This window comes from Tamandua tetradactyla, chromosome 18, assembly GCF_023851605.1.
Source record: "Tamandua tetradactyla isolate mTamTet1 chromosome 18, mTamTet1.pri, whole genome shotgun sequence".
Lineage (NCBI taxonomy): Eukaryota > Metazoa > Chordata > Mammalia > Pilosa > Myrmecophagidae > Tamandua > Tamandua tetradactyla.
In genome coordinates this window covers 63233812-63253675 of record NC_135344.1, presented here as the reverse complement: position 1 = coordinate 63253675, position 19864 = coordinate 63233812, and the positions used below count along the sequence as shown (strand labels likewise).

General features: G+C 39.9%; 2 protein-coding genes and 1 non-coding gene across 7 annotated transcripts in view; 2 read left to right on the top strand and 1 right to left on the bottom strand.

Moving 5' to 3' along the window:
* Nucleotides 1–3512, top strand: part of COLEC12 (collectin subfamily member 12) — a 182906-nt gene extending 179394 nt beyond the window's left edge. For both annotated transcript variants that reach the window (XM_077135845.1, XM_077135844.1), the window contains exons 9-10: nt 503–648; nt 2077–3512. In XM_077135845.1, the coding sequence (XP_076991960.1) occupies nt 503–648; nt 2077–2096 (166 nt within the window). In that variant the 3' untranslated portion in view covers nt 2097–3512. The remainder of the gene's footprint in view (nt 1–502; nt 649–2076) is intronic.
* Nucleotides 1–19864, bottom strand: part of LOC143662270 (uncharacterized) — a 53892-nt gene that overhangs the window by 23917 nt on the left and 10111 nt on the right. For all 4 annotated transcript variants that reach the window (XR_013165243.1, XM_077135851.1, XM_077135850.1 and 1 more), the window contains one exon: nt 16445–16540. Coding sequence is in view for 3 of the 4 variants with exons in the window: in XM_077135851.1 (XP_076991966.1) it covers nt 16445–16540 (96 nt within the window). In the remaining variant the exon portion in view is untranslated. The remainder of the gene's footprint in view (nt 1–16444; nt 16541–19864) is intronic.
* On the top strand, nt 1934–2037 carry LOC143662889 (U6 spliceosomal RNA). The gene has a single exon (XR_013165657.1). It is a non-coding gene; the product is annotated as a U6 spliceosomal RNA (small nuclear RNA).

The window sequence follows — 19864 nt, the reverse complement described above, 5'->3', positions numbered from 1 at the left end:
ACATGCCCAGAAGACAGCTCTGCAGTACACATTAAAAAGCCATCACTCGGGCGGGCCATGGTGGCTCAACAGGCAAGAATGCTTGCCTGTGATGCCAGAGAACCTGGGTTCAATTCCTGGTGCCTGCCCATGTAAAAAAAAAAAAAAAAGCCATCACTCATCTAACTGTGTTGATGAAGGATTACTCCCACTGCTCTGTGATGAGGAAGCTCAAGGAGTTGATTTCTTTGTGGCAAAGATTACCAGCCTGCAGGGAGATGCTGCATTACCCCACAGCCTACCGGCCCCCTGACCCGAACAGTTGCATAGACTGATGAGATCTCTTTTCTCTGCAAAACAGCTGCTACTTATTCTGAATGAGAGCGCATACTACTTTTGAAACACTGCATTTTCATTCCAGGACAAGTGCTTCCATTTTGTTTTTTGCATTTCTTTATGAGTCTTGAGTAAAGAAAATGTGTCTTACTATGCAAGTAACACTCAATTTCTGTTTTGTTAAAAGAAATTGGAAAGCTGGACAGCCAGATAACTGGGGTCATGGCCATGGGCCGGGAGAAGACTGTGCTGGGTTGATTTATGCTGGACAATGGAACGATTTCCAGTGTGAAGACATCAATAACTTCATTTGTGAAAAAGACAGAGAGACAGGTAAGCTGTGGAGGGGGTTTAAGACAGTAGTGCTGCAGAGCCTGTGTCCTATTAAGGACAAGAGGTGGTTGGTGTAAGGGTTCTGAATGCAGGCTCAGTGCCCAGCCAACTGCCTGGATTCCAGTTCTGCTTCTGCTGCTTCCTAGCTAGGCATGGTATCTGACCATGTGGGAACAATAGCATCCTCTTTACATGATTGTTGGAAGACTTAAATGAGTTAATAAATGTGAATGACAACTGTGCCTAGTATATAGGAAGTACTTAATAAATGTTAGACTAACTGGCCTGGGTCAGTATCTTGTAATTACTGTCAGTTAATTGTTCTTTAAGATATGGCACCAATATTGTGTCTTCTTCAGGGAGTTCCATATGTAGATGATGCACGTAGCCAAGCATTCAATTCACACATGTATTTATTGAGTATCTAGTATGGCTGGGTGCTAAGCTAGATAATGGAAGGATATAGTCTGTGCCCCTTATAAGCTCAGAAGCCAAAAAAACCTTTGGGAGACTTTCTTGACTTCAAAATGTACTTTTCTAAAACTTCATTTAATACATGGCCCTCTTCAGAAATGGAATCTTGGTTTTTTTCATCAGAACTAGATTTAAAACTTTTGCAGTGGGGGCAGGGAGAATGAAGAAAAGAGGACAGTTTCTTTGAGGGATGATGAAAATTTGTTGAAATTAGATTTGATAGTTCTAAATTGCACAACTCTGTGAGTATACTAAAAAACCTCCGTATACTTTAAAAGGGTGAATTGTATGATATGTGAATTACTATCTCAATAAAGCTGCTAGAAAAAAGCAAATAAATTTTGCTCAAAAAAGTCTGGGAAGTAGCCGAGACACAAATTATCCATTTCCTCATTCTCCAGATATTTATTGAGCACCTTTAGTATGTCAGACACTTGACTTTGGGTCAAGTGCTAGGAATCTTGAGGTACATAAGGAGCCGACAGCCTGGTCAGCTGGACAGGTGAGGAGAAATGAGGAAGACGGATAGCTAACCAGGAAATTATAATAGATGGTGATAAGTAACCCAGATTTGTGATTTGTTTGTGTTTTTTTTTTTTTGGCTGGTTGGGATTTGAGTTGGGGCTAGGCTTCTCTGGAATAGGTTCTTGCAAAATGAATCTTAGCTTTCACTTAATTGAAATAAGAAATTCTCAGCTTTTCTTTGAAAAAACAAGCATTATGGAATGTTGTCTTTCTAATCTTTCTAATAAAAACTCAATGTTCCTTTTTTTTTTAATTGCACATAAACTTTATTCTTTCCGAAAAATTTGTGCTCACTTCGGCAGCACATATACTAAAATTGGAACGATGCAGAGATTAGCATGGCCCCTGCACAAGGATGACACACAAATTCGTGAAGCATTCCATATTTTAAAAAAAAAATTGATGCCCATTCTTTTTTCTCTCTTTTAGCGCTATCATCTGCATTATAAGGGACTGATGTAATAACATGAGCAAAATTCCAGACGGCTCCCAAAGGCAAAAGATACTCCTTTCTGATTGCATCTCCTTCTCACAAGTTGGAAAAAATAAAAAGCACTGAAGACCTATTGCTGAAAAAATTGACAGCCACATTTATTACCATCCACCATGACCCCAAGGACTTGGGAACTAAAATGTCCCCCGCTGTGATTTGTGGATTTTCAGTGTGCACGTGGACTGAATCACAGAGATTTTTCTCAGCCAGTCACAAACTACGCAGTTACACAAATTATATCTTCCGAAGTATGGAATGCTCCAATCTGAAAAAACTATCATTGATTGTTGAGCTATCGGAAGAATTTATACATATACTGTATAAACAGTGCCTTACTTTTCCTAAAAAAACCCCAAATGTAGGAAAATTATGCAGACATACAGATATATAGGCCAAATCTTAGTAATAATAAGAAATATACTAAAAGAGCTTTTAAAACTTTGTATTTTTGTACAAAAATATTTGCCTTTTACCATTTTTTTTTTGACATTTTACCAATATAATACATGGATCCAAAGAAAACAATAATGGTACTAATTAAACCTCATAGGGTTTCTTGTCAAATTCAGTTCTACCCAGTGGCAAAGAATGTTTTTCAGTTGTGGTTTAAAAAAATAAATATATGTGTGTGTGTGTGCGTGCATGTGTATACATATATATATTTTTAATGTATCATTTCCTCAGAAGAATCAATCACTTGAAATGTCTAGAAATATCTTTGCAGATTTTGCCTTGTGCGTCTTGTGGCCTATGGGTTGAGCCCATCACCAGCGAGCGCTCTTGATGTATGCCTGGCCAGGTCCAGAGGAAGGGGTCAAGTCGGGAATATGCTATTACTCCATTTTGGTGGAGTCAGGGGTGGTGGAGAGGCATCTGTTGGGAAGGATAAAGGACCTGCATCTGGCTATCTAGAAGGCCCTGTTTTGTGGCTGAGGCATGTATATACTGTCAACCCATACCTGAGCTGATACTGTCAGGAAAGTGTGATGTCACATCAACCAATGACAGAGGCGTTAGGTAGATGGGAACCAACTTTGTGCTACCTGGAAAGTTTGTATTTTCTTAAGTCTGGTTCTGAAAACATAATTCCAAGGCACATGCATTATAAAATGCAAGAATAAACTTTTAGCCACTATTTTGAACTCTTGCAAAGAACTCCGCTAAGACTGTCTTACTTCCATCCCTTGACTTGCCATTGAAAAGCCTAAAGTGAAATATGCTGAAGTTAAGACAGATTAGATGCAACTTGATACTCAAAGGTAAGATTTCCTTCCAACAGATTCCCTCTCCCCACTCCCATGGAGCCCCCAGGCACTGCTGCTACCTATCCCAATTTAAATGGTAAAAGAATAAAGAAAGAGCTTGACTTTCACCCCTGCAGCTGTGTGGACTGCTTTCTGTTTCACCCCTGGTCATGATCCATGCCACCTTCAGCCTGGGAAGGGGTGTGTCCCCAGCACTCATGCCCTACTGTCCTGTATGTGACCTGGTCAGGCTGTCAGCACCTGCTCTTGTCTGAGGTTCCACTACACTGACTGGCACTGGACTTTTAAGGCTTAAGAACCTTTGCGGACTAAATTCAGTCTTCTTTTTAATGCTCTTCCAGTTTTTCAAGTGTCAATGACGATCTGTCTTCAGAAGAAACTTGAAATTAGGTATCTCTGAAGCTGGCATCAGAGTTGAGGTTGTTCCTTCTCCCAACCCTCATAATAACCGATTCCATGCTTATTATTACTCAGGCACCATGCTGGGACCTCAAGCAGACCATCCTCCCAGCAGCCCGATGAAGTAGGCCTTACTGAACCCCTCCATCCCCCCCCCCCCATTTCACAGATAAGGAACTGAGGCTCAGGGAGGTGACATGACTTCCTGGGTCACACTGTCACTGAGTGGTGAGACAGCTTTGAAATTGTTCTACTTTTCTCAGGAGTCAGGGTCCTTCTTAAAACACTGAATAAAATAAATGTCACACATCATAAAATGCTGCCTGTACTGTTTGTAGCTGTTTACAAACCAGATTTCTATTCACCAACTCACAACCAGTGCTGTTTTGGAGAGGAGACTTTTAGTAAAATATGATGAGGTCTTCATACAGGACTTGTTACCTGCTATGAAAAATGGAAAACATTTTTCTCTGTAAATGGCTCTTGAGAGAATGACTGTACAGCAAGGAAAACAGCAACCCCCTCTTTTCCTCTTTTATGATCAAAGTTCATCGATTTTCCTCTCCAATCTTTCCTATTCATAGCACAGTTTAAGCTGAAGCAGACAACAAATAGCAATAACTGCTCCCATAAAAACAAAAAGAAACAAGAAAACAGATGTTTCAGAAACCGGAAAGCTCCAAAAATCATGTAACAGTACCAAGTATATGGATTTTGCCTCAGATGACCAAACTGATATTGTCTCAAAAAATTAAGCATATTAACTCATTAGTGACTCAGGTCATATAATAATAATAATGCTTTAAATATATATAGGACGTTCACATCTGATAACTCTTCTAATCTTCATGCAAAATCTTTAGAAATAAGGAAACTGAGGTTCAGGTTAAATATGTGCCCATTGCTCTAACACTGCTGTCACAGTCCCTTTCCCAAATGCAGATCTGATCAGGTCATCATTTCTTACTTCCCCAGATCCAAGTCTGTCCTATCTCTTAAGTCCAGCTTAAAACCTTTTGAAGGATCCCAGGTGCCTGTAGCACATAAATGCAGGTCCGGTAAGACCCTTGGTGACCCCATCAACTTTCCCATCAGCCTGAGCCCCACCCGCCCTATCCCACACCAGCCCTACCAAACTACTTACAAATTCCTCCATGCTCTTTCTACTTGGATCTCCCTTCACTACCTTGTTTCCCTGCAAAGTACCTCAATCATGGTGATTTTGCATTGTCAACTATCTCACTGATAATGCTACCTTTCAAAATATTGGAGAAAATACCTCTTTCTGTGGTATCCCTTCCATCAGGGATCAGGGTAGAGGTTCCTATCCATCTGTATTAATTCCAAAGTTGGCTGCTGAAATACAGATCCAAAGTAACAGCAGCCTAAATTAGATAGAAGCTTCTTTTTCTCTCCCCTATGTATGCACAAGCAGGCCAGGCAGCCTTGTTCACCCCACCCTGCTGTTCTGCCATCCCTAAGCTTTCACCCACACCGGTATGGTCCAAAATGACTCAGCACCATGTCCACATTCCAGGCAATAGACTTGAGGTAGAGGTGGGGAGATAAGGGGATGCCTTCCCTTTAAGGACAGAAATTGCATACATCATTTCCCCAGAACTCAGTCAAATGGCTTCACTCCACTGCAAGGGAGATAGAGCCTTTAGCTAAGTCATGACATGCTCAGCTAGAAATTCTATTACTATAAAAGCAAGGAAGACTGTATATGAGTAGAAAGGGGGTGCAACTAATGGTTATACCATGCAAAGCCACCCACACAAATTCCCTCCTATACAACACATTTCCCCCCTTCATCCTCCTGTGGAGACCTTTATAGATGGAATTATTGGCCCTAGTTCATCATGCCTCCCTGTTTCCGCATCCTTCATCCTATAACTTTGCAGTTCCCTCATCTCTATGGAAGGCCCATCCTTCTCTGCTCCTTAGTTTGGGCTCAGCCATGGGACTTTGGTCAAAACTGGATGTGACATGACCAGAGGCTTGAAAAGCACTAGATTAGTTGGATTTCCCCCGTGCACATCAGCCAACACCCCTGGGTCACTGCTGCCCCTTTATTTCTGGGCCCCAGAATAGACACACATGAAGCAATACTGCCCCAGCCAACCAGACCTGCAGTTAGAGGTAGAGACACTGGGCCTTCAGAACCCACCACAGACCTGCAAGCCTAGCTAAGATGGGCCAACCATAGATTGCCATGTGGCATTGAGATCTTGTGATTGTTTGTTACACAGCATTATTGTGGCAAAACTAACTGACACAGACATTTGGCTCCAACCCAGGCGCTCTTTGTGTGGATATTTTCTATTTGTCCTTCCAGATTCTTTCTCCACTCTTCACCATGCTCTGTGCCTTGGGAGGTCAAAATTCATGAGCTTTTGACTTCTGGTTGGGTTTGGACAATGAGAGGCACTGAAAGGTGAGGGTGAAGTTGGGGCAGTTATTCCCCTGGCTTCCTCCCTGAAGGGCATTAAAGATAAGTTTCATCCTTCCACAAAAAGCCACCTGTCTTGTCAGGTGGTCTAGCACTCTGTTTAGTTAATGGCTCCCAGCTGCCTCTAGCCTAAGTTCTGTCCTGTCCTTTTTTGTTCTTCCTAAATCCTGCCCACATCTTTGCCAATTGCCTCTTTATTAAACTCTTTTCAATTACCCAGCACAAGTGTGTCATCAGTTTCTTGTGTTATAATCATGTTTCTTGTGTTATAAATATGCTATTAGCAATAGATCATAATTTACATTAGGGTTCACTCCTTGCATTGTAAAATCCTGTTTTGTTTTTTTTTTATTATTCTTCTAACATATTCAACGTAAAATTTCCCCTTTTAACCACATTCAAATATGCACTTCAGTGCTGTTAATTGCATTCACGATGTTGTGGCACCATCACCACCATCCATTACCAAAACCTTTCCATAACCCCAAACAGAAACTCTGTACCAAACATTAACTCTCATTCCCTAACCCCACATGGCCCCTAGTAACCTATATTCTAGTTCCTGACTCCATAATTTGCTCATTCTAATTATTTCATATCAATGAGATCAAACAATATCTGTCCTTTTGTGTCTGGCTTATTTCACTCGGCATAATGTCTTCAGGGTTAATCCATATTGTCACATGTATCAGAACTTCATTCTTGTTTTTTGTTGGCAGGGTCACATTTCATTCTTTTTCCATGTAAGTATCCCATTATTGCAGCATCATTGATCAAATTTTTCTTTGTGTTGTTTGTTTTTGGGGGTAAGTGCATGGACCGGGAATTGAACCCGGGTCTCCCACATGGCAGGCAAGAATTCTACCACGAAACTACCCTTGCATCCCCTGAACTTCATTCCTCTTTATGGCTGAATATATCACATTGTGGTATGCCACATTTTGTTTATCCATTCATCAGTTGACGGACACTTGGGTTGCTGATATCTTTTGACAATTGTGAATAATGCTATTATGAACATTAGAGTGCAATATTGTTCGTTTCGCAGACCATGAACCTCTCCCACCAAAAAAATACATATATATATATATATATTTATCTGTTCATATGTCTGCTTTCAATTCTTTGGGGTATGTACCTAGCAGTGAGATTGCTGGGTCGTATGGTAATTCTATACAATGGTCTTTTGACCATTTTTAAGTTTGATTATTTGTCTTATTTTTGTTGAGTTGAAGGATTTCTTCATGTATTCTGGATATTAAACCCTTACCAGAGATGTGGTTCAGATGGCACTTCCATGCACTTGCTGGTCAATGCTACAGTAACATCTGCATTGATTGATATACAGCCATCCTTGTACCCTCTTTCCAAGTTTTGGATAATTTTTTCTTGATAACGTAACCCATAAACCTGATACTTTTTTTGCAGAAATCATCACTACTATCTCATCCGATGGCAGCTCACAAACCAATCACTAACATGCTCCCAAATTTTGATGAAGGTATAAATTTTGGGGGGTTATGACTAGGATACATACTGTCACAGAGATGTTCACAAAATGAAACATAGAGATGAGAAGGTTGTGAAAAGCAATGAAGAACTATGTATGACATTGTAAGGGGGAAAAATGTATATTTTGAGGGGGCCAGTACCAAAGGCAAATTGTATGCTTATTTAAACACATAAGCGAAAGGCCAGGACAGTGAAAATGTATCTCAAACAACAACGAAGATGCGAAAAGCCACCAGGTGAGTGAGGGAACAATTTGGTGTTTCTATAGACGTCGTGAGAAAATGTTGAACTCTAATAACAATTGCATAGTGATTATTATTACTTATTTACTGTTGTTCTGAATATTAATCCCTTCAAGTATGCACACGCATGCGCGCGCACACACACACACACACACACACACGCAAATTCTAGTACATGACAATGGGCCAGACACGTCAGAGTTGAAAATTACTGACATTACTGCCAGAATGTCAGAACGAAGATGGAACGAAAGAAACGGAAATAGAGTGAAAAGCTGGTAAGTTTTCCAATCCTATCTGCAAAACCTCTGGTTTCACAATCAGACACTAGGCAAAAATACTTCTGGGCCCATCCAGGTCCACAATTACATTTCAAGACAATCACTCATAGGCTGGAGAATTCATCTCCAATCTGCCGATTCCAGAGAGAGAGAAAGAGGTGAAGGGAAAGTAATTTTTCATCTAGTTGAGCCTTAGACCACTGTCAACACTGTAATTACATGACGCTTACTGGTCATTTTGGCTAATTTATCAGGGTAAAGTGCATGGGATGGCTTAAAAACTCATTCATTCAGTCACCTAGAGAAACATTCTACCCCTTATGTGTGTAGCAATGACGTGAACATGACTCTGCACCCAAATTGTAGCCATGTGAGCCTTGGATTTTTCATTTTAGGGAAAGAAAACGGTTAAGCCTGAAGGATTGTATTTCTCTCTGTTGCCCTGACTCTGAAAGGATAATGCGTTCCTGCTGGTGACACAGTGGCTTGGGAAGGCCAGCAGAGAGGTGGTTTGGTGCACTTCCAACACTGTGTGTGAGCTTTCACCTCAAGAATCATGGTTCTGTGGGAAAGACATTTTGTGAATCTTGCTGAAACAACGGGCAGGGATTGCCACGTGTCAACACACAGACTTTCCCCTGAGGTCTCTAAGCACTTCCCAAGCACGAATTAATTTGAACACCATGATGATTAATTTTATGTGTCAACTTGGGTAGGCTCTGGTGTCCAGTTGTTCGGTCAAACACCGGGCTAGTGGTTGCACAGAGGTATTTTGTAGATGGGATTAGCATCTAAAAGAAAATGACCTTAAGTAAAGGGCTGAGGATGCCAGGAATCAGAAGAAATTCTTCCTCAAGACTACGTCTTCTGTTCCTTCCTCAGTTTCCAGCCTAAGAAATTCAGATTGAAGACTTCAGTATCAGTCTTACTGGAGTTTCCAGCCTCCCTTCCCTCCAGCCTGCCCTACAGAACTTGAATTTTCCAGCTCCCATAATTGCACGAGCCAATTCCTCATAATAAATCTCTGAACATAAATATATGTTCACACACACACATACACACACAAACTGTTGATTCTGGTTCCCTGGAAAATGCTAACTGATATAAGCACCTTTGCTACAGAGCACAACACACAGTTATTCATTCATACATCCATCAAAGATTCATATAGTCAACACAGGGCCTGCCTATCATGTTCCAGATTCCATGCCAGGTGCTGGGGATATTTCTTGGGTTTCCCAGAAAAAGAGCCCAAGATTAAAATTTCATTTCCCTCCTCTCTCACTCATCCTTGGCTAGGACTTCAGGCAGTCGAGGCTACTTGCTCAGTGCATGATCCAGACTTGCATCCCTGACATGCCTGGATCCTTAGTTCCCTTGCCCTCATCAAGCCAGAGCTGTTGCAAATTGTCCATTTACTACTATCCCTGAGCAGGAAAGCACCCACATATGGCCCAGTGATTCCCCTGAGGTTCCAGTTATTTTGCTCTTTGCCTCCATATGTAGGAGCAACCCTAACTCCTCATGGTAATTATGACTATTACACCCACCAGTTCTTTTCTTTGCCAGTTTGTCCACTGACATGAGAAGCCTAAAATGACCTGGCAATCGTCACAGCTTCAATTTCGTTTCCCCTGCCAGAGCCAAGTCCTTGAGTATGGCAGAGCCTAAAGTTGCAAGCTTAAGAAGCGTGATTGTGAGAGCATCCAAACCTCTTCCTACCCCTCGGTTCCATTATCTTTGAATTCTAATCACAGGGGACAAAAACAATCCTTATAGGTCCCTGATTCAGTACATAGACTGCATACTGGAGGACACTACTCTCACCCTGTGCCCCTCAAGCTTGCACCCTAGCTAAGTTTTCAATAGTCTTTCCACTGTCCCCTTAGACTAGCTGCTTCTGGGTGATCAGCTATATGGTAAGAACAGTGGATCTCATGATCATGTGCTCACTGTCAAATTTTGCTCAGGATGCCAGGTCAGTAGATCAGGTATTCTGTAATTTCTTAGATGGTGGTGTTAACAAAGGCAAATGGCTTCCCAGAGTAAGAATCAAGTATGGTAAGGACAGATTAAAACTGAAATTGAAATCAACCTGCCATCACGTGTCCAGTCTCCTCAAGGAATGGTATTGTATTAAAGCCTCATCCACAGATGAGACATTCTGCCTACCTTGGATAACAAGAGTTCCCTCTGCAGTGGAAGTTCTCTGGAGCATTGAAGTGAGAAACAAAGCTACCTACTCTTTGGGCCCACAACCACAGACTCATCCACATGTCTCTTCTCCAGGTCTCCTTGTCCACTCTGGTTCCTTGTAGGCACTAATCAAGCAGCCAAGCCATTTGCCATTGCTCCAGAGTTCATGTCCATCTATATCTTAGTTCACTTCTACTTATTTATAAACTGGACAACCAAGTATCCTGCTTGCATTTTGCCCCCTGGAAGAACGATCTCTCACTGTTTTCCACTGGGACCACCCCTGAGAGGAACTAGACTGCAGCTGGGTCCGTTTTCAGCCAGCATCAAGTTTCCTGTGGTCTTTGTCTTCCACTAGGCTGATAAATGGTAGGTGGCTGGCTAACTTTCCTGCCGTAGTAGGTTCAGGGCAGGGATGCGATATGAGCAATGCTCTTTGACATGTAAATTTGTGCTTTCCTTGGTGACCATACTTGCCAAACCAGGACTGTGGAACACTGAGTTTCTCCAAGAGGTACCTTGCCCAATAGGTGTATGTGTACTGGGGGAAGGCGTCACTGCTCCTCTAATGATTAGCCAGAACACGGCTCTGTACAGAACAGGTCAAAAAGTTGTCTGTAGTTCCACAGTCCACTCAGCCCAGTGTTGAGGGGCACGCTTCAGGCTGCAGCTGTTGTTGCCAGTTTAAAGCCATTAGCATAGAAGAGTGAAACACCACAATCTGGTTCAAGCCAATCCTGGCTCACAAATATTGTTCTACCCAGCTAAGAAATTGGCATTCCTAGGGAAATAGAAAAGTTAAGAAATCTGCAAGAGGTCTGCACTGTGTTGATCTTCGCAGATTTTCGAAGTTGCTGGATGCTTCAAAGTATTGGGTGACTAATTTCCCTTCTGTTTTTCAAAATCTCACATGGGAAGCATTTATTCCCTGAAAACTGCCAACAGAGTAATTTTATTTTTCAGGGTTAGAATGTTATTTTTAAATGCAAAATGAAGTCCAGGTAGCAAATATCATCAATGTAAGCACTTGAATCTACATACAGCAACTTAAGAAGTATTGCCTTATTTTGACTGAAGGATTTGAGAGTTTAAAAAAGAGAAAGAACTTCCAAATTTTTCTGAAGTGCTTGTTTTTCTCTACAATTGAGGTTTGCTTATTGGATAACAGCAGTCAATCCAGGACAGTTGGCAACTTGGGGTAAAAATATGCCTCTGACTTGTTTTTATTTGCATTATCTCACCTTTAAAGCCAAGGTTGCAGGCTGGCAGTTCCCTGGAGAAGAGAGAGAACTGGACACCAACCACACCTCCCATTTCGGGAGGCTCCAGACAGAGTCTGAAGCAGGACCACACTAGAACTGACTTAAGCCAAGCCTCCCCATGCTATTCTGAATCACAGAAGCATACTCAAAACCAGTCTTCAGCTGAGTCTGCTCTGGATAGTTCTGTATCGGGGTACACACAGATTTTCTGTATGGGTAACTACATCATAAGAACCATCTTTATCAAATCCATAATTTGGTTGGAGAATGGTGATAAAACAGTATGGCAACTACTACCTGTTTTTGCCATTTAGTGAAGGTATAGATCTTTCTTTTATTCCAAAAAGGTGCTCACTGAAAGTAAGCTATTTTGTCTCAAAAAGTAGTTGTGCAGTTAACTCGGAATTTAAAATCACTTTCCAGAAGTAACAGTAAACCTTATTTTAAAAGAAACAGTTGAAGTGTCTTGTGCACTATGAAAGTCTTTTGATTTGTAAGTCGCATTATTTATGAGCTGTTGGAGGACCAACCTTTCACTGTACAAATTGCCAATTGATCATTTGGGAAAGGAAGAGTCAGGAAGAACTCTTATCACACTAATGCAGAAAGACACACAAAGCTTGACTCAGATATTCATCAGAGGCCAGTACTTTTAGCAGATGCCATTTGTCATCTAATGGCCTCATCTAAGGTCAGGAGGATCTAAAAGGAATCTGACTTTTGTAAAAAGATAAAATGTAAATGGATTCCATTTGCCTAGATTCTCACCCAACCCCAGCCTCCTGAAAATTTTAATCCAATTCAACAACATATTTGACTGCAAAATACCAACTCCTTCCACACATTTCACCATGGTTATATTTATACAGAGCGTTAGAGGAACACTAGCTGCTACAACAAATAGACCCTAAAAAAAGTGTATAATGGTTCAAAGACAGTAGAATTTTATTTGTTGCCAATATTCCAGTGTGAGGGAGAAATGTTCTTCATTGTTTGGCTGTTCTCTTCCACAAAGTGATTTAGGAATCTGGGTTCCATCTGTTTTGTGGCTGTGCCATTTTCTACAGCCTTGTCTCTTCTGCATTGAGATACTAGAAGAGAAGCCAATACAAAGGAGACACAATTGCCACCCAAAAATGACATGCAAAACTTTTACTCACAAAGTAGTGGCAAAAATTTGACTACACAGCTATGCAAGGGTAGCAAGAAATGCAGTCTAGCTACATACCCAAGAAAAAGAGGAAATGGATTATTTGGTGAAGAGTTAGCCATCTGCTTCAAAGCAGATAAATGCTTTATTCATCTTTGCAGGAGAACTTCCCCTATACTGTGCTGCGCATTGCAAGATTACTAGTAGGTGAACATTAATGAAATGAATGAATACATGAATGACTATTGAAATAATAGTAATTAAAACTATAATAACAGCAATGATAAACACTTATTGAGAGCTCATCATGTGCACTTTCAAATTTATTTACGTAAGATAAGGTAATTGATTGAAATTCACAAGGGGCAGAGCTGGGATTCAGAGTCCAGACTCCTCATTGTCATCCACTACATTTTGATGCCTCCCAGAATGTAACTAATCACAACTTTTATTCATGTGTGCAAGAACCAGAATTTTATAACAAAAAGTTTAGGAAGATTTAGGAAATTGAATCCCTGGATAGGGTCTACTGAGTTAATTCACTATGACAATTTTTTTCTTTTTCTTTTTCTTCTTATTATTTTTTTCACTATGACGATTTGTATGCTTTGAATTTCCACTACAAGTATAACCTTTTTTAAAAAAATAAGTTATCATGAGGGCATGAGTCTCTGTCCACAAATTGACGTATATAAAAATATATTACCTGATTTTCTATCATTAAACTCAATTCCTAACTTTGAGTCTACCAAATCACCTGGAGTACAGATAACCTCATACGTCCTTGTTTCCCTCTACTCCACTTCTCCGGGGTTTTGTCAGAATCCTACTACCTTTCGCAGAGCCCACCCCCAAAGCATGGGGAGCTGTGGGATGAATGACCCAGTCCAAAAAGGGGCCACTGAGAAGTGGCTCTCCAGTCTCGTGCCACTGCCTCTCACTGGCCAAATCCAAGCAGAAGTCGAGAGGGTGCAGTGATGCCAGCTGTTCTAGTTTACTAGCCGCCGGAATGCAACACACCAGAGACGGATTGGCTTTTAATAAAAGGGGATTTATTTTGTTGGTTCTTCAGAGGAAAGGCAGCTAACTTTCCACTGAGGTTCTTTCTTACGTGGAAGGCACAAGATGGTCTCTGCTGGTCTTCTCTCCAGGCCCCTGGGTTCCAACAACTTTCCCCGGGGTGACTTCTTTCTGCATCTCCAAAGGCCTGGGCTGAACTGCTAGTGCTGAGATGAGGAATGCTGAGCTGCTTCGCAGTGCTACATTGCAATCTCTCATTTAAGCACCAGCCAATTAAGTCAAACATCACTCATTGCAGCAGATACGCCTCCTAGCTGACTGCAGATGTAATTGGCAACAGATGAGGTTCACGTACCGTTGGCTTATGTCCGCAGCAACAAGACTAGGTATGCTCACCTGGCCAAGTTGACAACTGAATCTAACTAACACACCAGCCGTAAAGGTCAGCCACCAGGAATGGAAGAATGGAGAGTGGATCCGGAGAAGCACACAGAAAGCAACCTGCCCACTGAGCAGGGGTACACTCTGAAACGTCTCTTTCACCTGGAAACTTAGGGAACCCTAATCAATTGCAAGCAATTTCTGCCTTCTGACCCACCAGATCTCTCCCCTGAGGTCACAGGCAGAAAATGCAAGTACCTGCTTGAATGGTTGGGTAAGAAGAAAGGGAAGGGCCAGAGAAAGAAAACAGAGAGAAAACAATAAATATAATGAATGAATGTCTCCAAATATTTTCTCAGCAATACAAGCACCTTTTGAATCATCGGTGTGACCATCTGACCATCTGTTGGGGCCACAAGATTTTAGTGCCTACATTTAACAAAGTATTAACCCCAAGCATGTCTTCATTCATTACCTCCTAATTTCAGTAAATATTTACGCAGCACCTGCTATGTGCCAGGAACTGTTCTAGACACTAAGAATAAGACAGTGGAAACAGACAGACTGAGGCCCCACTCTGAAGGAACATGCATTCCAGTAAAAGTTCTATTTTTATTTTCATGAGTTAATGAAACAAGAGCAGAGACAGAGTTCATAAATAATCATTTGGAACAATCAGAGGCTAAAATACATCATAATGTGCTGTAAAAGGTAGGATTTTCACAATAGTTCAAAGAGAAAGCAATAATGTGAAAATGGAATCATCACACACTAGAGATAGAAATCACAAACTGAAAAGAATCTGTGCCTTAAATTTCAATATCATATTTATATGGTAAGTCTCAATTTTATTTCAACAAAAACGATATTGTCTATCATTAAGGTTAGTTTGAATTTTATTGATTTTGAAGTTTTATTTCTATTTAATTTGTATATTTGCTTTTAGTTTTGTGATTATAAAAATGCCATAAGCAGGAGATTTTTTATATCTAGTTTTATGCTTATTAATTTAAGAAACATAAAATAATTTTAGATGACACAGTGGGTCTGTGGAAATGTTTTCCTTAAATAAAAAGATAACAGAGGGCGGGCCACGGTGGCTCAGCAGGCAAGAATGCTTGCCTGCCATGCCAGAGGACCCGGGTTTGATTCCTGGTGCCTGCCCATGTAAAAAAAAAAAAAAAAGAAAAGATAACAGAGCCCTTAGTGCCTTTGAGTCCAGTCAGAGTAGAAAACCAATAGTAAAAACCCATTTTTAAGATTCTGTTTCTTAAGAACCAGTCCTGATACCAAGCTGTATTAGCTAAGGTCTCTAGAGAAAGAGAATCAGCAGGAGATATCCATAGGTATAAAATTTATAAAAGTGTCTCATGTAACCATGGAATGTAAAGTCCAAGGTCTGTAGGGCTGTTGAGCTAATTCAATTAGGTCCTACAAGCTAGTGGGCGCCACTGAAGGATTTTAGTTGATTGATGGGGTTTCTGTTTTTTTATTAAGGAAGACAGTTAAGCACGAGGCAGTGTGTTAAGCACAGTGGGGAAGATGTTGGAATAAAAATGCCATCAAAGCTGAAAATTTAATGAAGGTCTGGTGCTGCCTTCAAAACAGGAAGCTCTTCACCTCTTTCCATTTACAAAGTGGGTGGATGGAAGCTGGAGGTGGTTCAAGAAACAGCGTAGATGGAAAGTCTAACCAGAAGCAAGTGGCAGGGACCTATTCCAGTCCTGAGGGCAAAATGCTTCATTTTCCTCTAAGAGATACTAATAAAAATATAAAAATAAAAAAACATGCATGTAGAGTGCAGGTCATAAAACTTCATGAAATAAGCAAAACTAATAATTCCCACTGATGTAAGTATGTATAACTTATTTTTTAAACTGGCATAAATAGCTGGTGGTATTTCAACTCCTTGAAAGAAATAAACCACCCAAATCAAGATGATTTCTTTACTTCTGCAGCATGGAGCTGCTTAACTTAAACAGATGAAAATGAAGTATTTTAACACAACACTGTGCACACCTTATTCTGTAAGAACTTATTTAAAATCCATATTGGCAGGTGAAGGTCAGTCCCTTCAACTTCAAAATAGGCTTATGTCTGAATACATAAAGTTCCTTTTTTGTCTCTTCGTTTTTTCCAGTTACCTTAGAAGAGATATTTCCATGCAAATGCTGCCCTCTTGTGGTAAAGACCAGTAACTTCAAAGGAGGTATCATTCCAATGGAATTTAGGATAATGTGCTATGGATAGAAAGAGGCAGAATAAATATGGTTACATTTTAATGGCAAGAACATTAGCTTCACCCATAAAATGCTTTTCTGTGTCAATCCCAGAATTTCCTCTTTTCTCAGGGGACTTTTTCATCAAAACCAATTTTGTTTATTAATTTCCTGTTGGAAATTATAAAAGTAAAAAGGGATCGCTGCAACTGGTGAAAGAGGTTTATCCCGATTTAAACAAGCACATCTAGTTCTTTCCTTTCCACTGCTGAATACATTTCACCAAATGAACAATTTAAAATGTATTCATCCCTTCTCCCATTGATTGATGCTCGGCATTTCCATTTCTGCGACGTTAGCAAAGACACTGCAAGAACCGTTCTTGCTCAAATGTAAGAAATCATCCTGCATTTACACCTAGAGTAGAATAGTTGGTGAAGGATAATGAAGCTTCAACCTTATTAGAATGCCAAAATGTTTTCCAAAATGGCTAAATCAAATTACATTTTCATCAGCTGAGAGCTAGCCCCATCTCCTCATCAACCCTTGTCAGGTTTTTTTTTTAACTCTAATCTGAGATGAGGAAACAATATCGCAGTATGGTTTTATGCATTTCCCTGATATAAGGTTAGGAATCTTACCATACTTTTTATTTCTATGAATTTCCAGTTTATGTTTTTTGCTGTTATCAACTGGGTTGTTTCCATTCTCCTATTGATTTTAACAAGGTTTTAAAATATATTTTAGATACTAACCACTTGTTGTGTGAGTTGTAAAGACCTTCTACCTCTCTAAGACCTATCTTTTCACGTTTATTTAGGTGTCTTTTTTTTTTTTTTTGTATGCTGTACGGCGTCGTCACATTTCATTCTTTTTCCATATGAGTATTCCATTCTTGCAGCACCATTCGTTGAATTTTTTTTTTTTTTTTTTTTTTGCTTGTTCGATTTTTTGTTTGTTTACTTGTCTGTGTTTTTGCGGAAGTGCTTGGACCGGGAATCGAACCCGAGTCTCCCGCATGGCAGGTGAGAACTCTGCCTGCTGAGCCATCCTGGCCCGCCCCGAATATTATTTTTTTACATGTAGATAACCCGTTGTCCCGGAAGGATTTATCAAGCCATCTGTCATATCCTTATTGACTGTCAGCCACAATGTTTTAAAAGTGATACAATGAAATAGAATTTCTATATATCTGTGGCTGCTTTGGGGCTTCCTATTCTCTTCCATCAGTCTATTCATCAGTCCCTAAATCATCATTATAGTATCTTTATTGCTGTGGTTAGAAGAAGTTTTAAATTCGGTAAGACAAGTTTTTAATTTTGACGACTTCCATATTACAAATATATATATATTTTTAATTTTATGGTCTGTGACTTTTATATCATGTCTGTTTTAGTGTTAAAGCTGCCAGAATGCAATATATCAGAAAGAGAACGGCTTTCAAAAAGGGAATTTATTAAGTTGCAAGTTTATAGTTCTAAGGCTGTGGAAGTGTCCAAATTAAGGCACCAACAAAAGGTTACCATTGCTCAAGAAAGACTGATGCCATCCTCTTTCAGCTGGAAAGGCACATGGCGAACATCCTCTGTCAGCTGGAAAGGCACATGGCAACGAATGCTAGCTTTCTCTCCTGACTTCTCATTTCATAAGATTTTCCTGCAGGTGTTCTCCTTCTGCATCTCCGGCTGTGTGAGCTCTGTAGCTTTTTCCTAAAATGGTTCCTTCTTAAAGGACTCCACTAAGCAACACCATCTTGAATGGATGGAGACACATCTCCATGGAAACCACCTAATCAAAAGTTACCACCCACAATTGGGTGGGTCATATCTCCATGGAAACAATAAAAAAGATTCCACCCAGCAATATCGAATGAGGATTAAAGAGCATGGCTTTTCTGGAGTACATGGCAGTTTCAAACTGGCACAACATCTAAGAAATCTTTGTCTAACCAAAGGTCACAAAACCATTCTATTTTTTCTTATAGAGGTTTCCACAGCTCTTTTTTGTATAAGGTCCATGATCCATTTCAAAGTAAATTTTGTGCATGATGAGAGGTAGAGGTCAAGGTTCTTTTTTTTATGTGGCTGTTCAGTTGCACCAGCACCATTTATTTAAAAGAATTTTCATTATTTAAAAGATAATTAGTAGAAATTGGATTCTATTTACATATTTGTAAAAGGGTTAAGCAACTGATGGTCAAGGTCTATTTTTGGCCTCTCTATTCTATTCCTTTGGACTGTTTATTCTTATGGCACTATTTCTTTGTCTTGATAACTGTAGCTTTATAGGAAGTCTCAAAATCTGGAACTGTAATTCCTCTTTGTTCTTGTTCAAGACTACCTTAGCTGTTCTAGGTCCTTTGCATTTCTATGTAAATTTTGGAATCAGTTTGTCTTTTTTTTTTAATGCTGTGAGTTTTATTGAGATTGTGTTGACTCTATAGATCAACTTGTGGAGAACTGAAACTTTTATAATACTGAATCTTCAAATCCATGAATATAGTTTGTCTTTTCATTTATTTAGGCCTTTTAAATATATCTCAATAGCGTTTCTAAATTCTTATATATCTTTTAAATATTTAGTACCAGGTATTTGATGTTGTAAATAGTATTGATTTTTAATTTTATTTTCCAAATATTTACAAGTACTATAAAGAAATAGAATTATAGATCAACTTGCTATATCTTGCTAAATTCACTATCAATTCTAAAAGCTCTTTTATATATACTTTTTTGATACCTTTAGATTTCCTATATGTGCTGGTTTGAAAGGATGTATGTGCCCTAGAAAAGCCATGTTTTAATCTTAATCCCATTTTCTAAAGGCAGCCATTTCTTCTAATCCCTATTCTGTACTGTATGTTTGAAACTCTAATTAGATCATCTCCCTGGAGATGTGACTTAATTAAGAGTGGGTGTTAAACTGGATTAGGTGGAGACATGTCTTCACCCATTCAGATGGGTCTTGATTGGTTTACTGGAATCCTACAAAGAGGAAACATTTTGGAGAATGCAAGATTTGGAGAGAGCAGAGAAGAACAGAGCCACGAGAAAGCCACAACAGAGAATGCCGCAGAACCATGAAGCAGAGAGTCCACCAGCCAGCAACTTTTGGTGATGAAGAAGGAAAACACTGCCGGGGGAGCTGGAGAGAAAGCTAGCAGCAGATGATGCTGTGTTCTCCGTGTGTCCTTCCAGTTGAGAGAGAAATCCTGACCATGTTTGCCATGTGCCTTTCCACTTGAGCGAGAAACCCTTCATTGGCCTTCTTTTTTTTTTTTTTTTTTTTTTTTTTCATGATATGTAGGCATTTATTCTTTTTCTTTTTTTTTTTTTAATTTTTTTA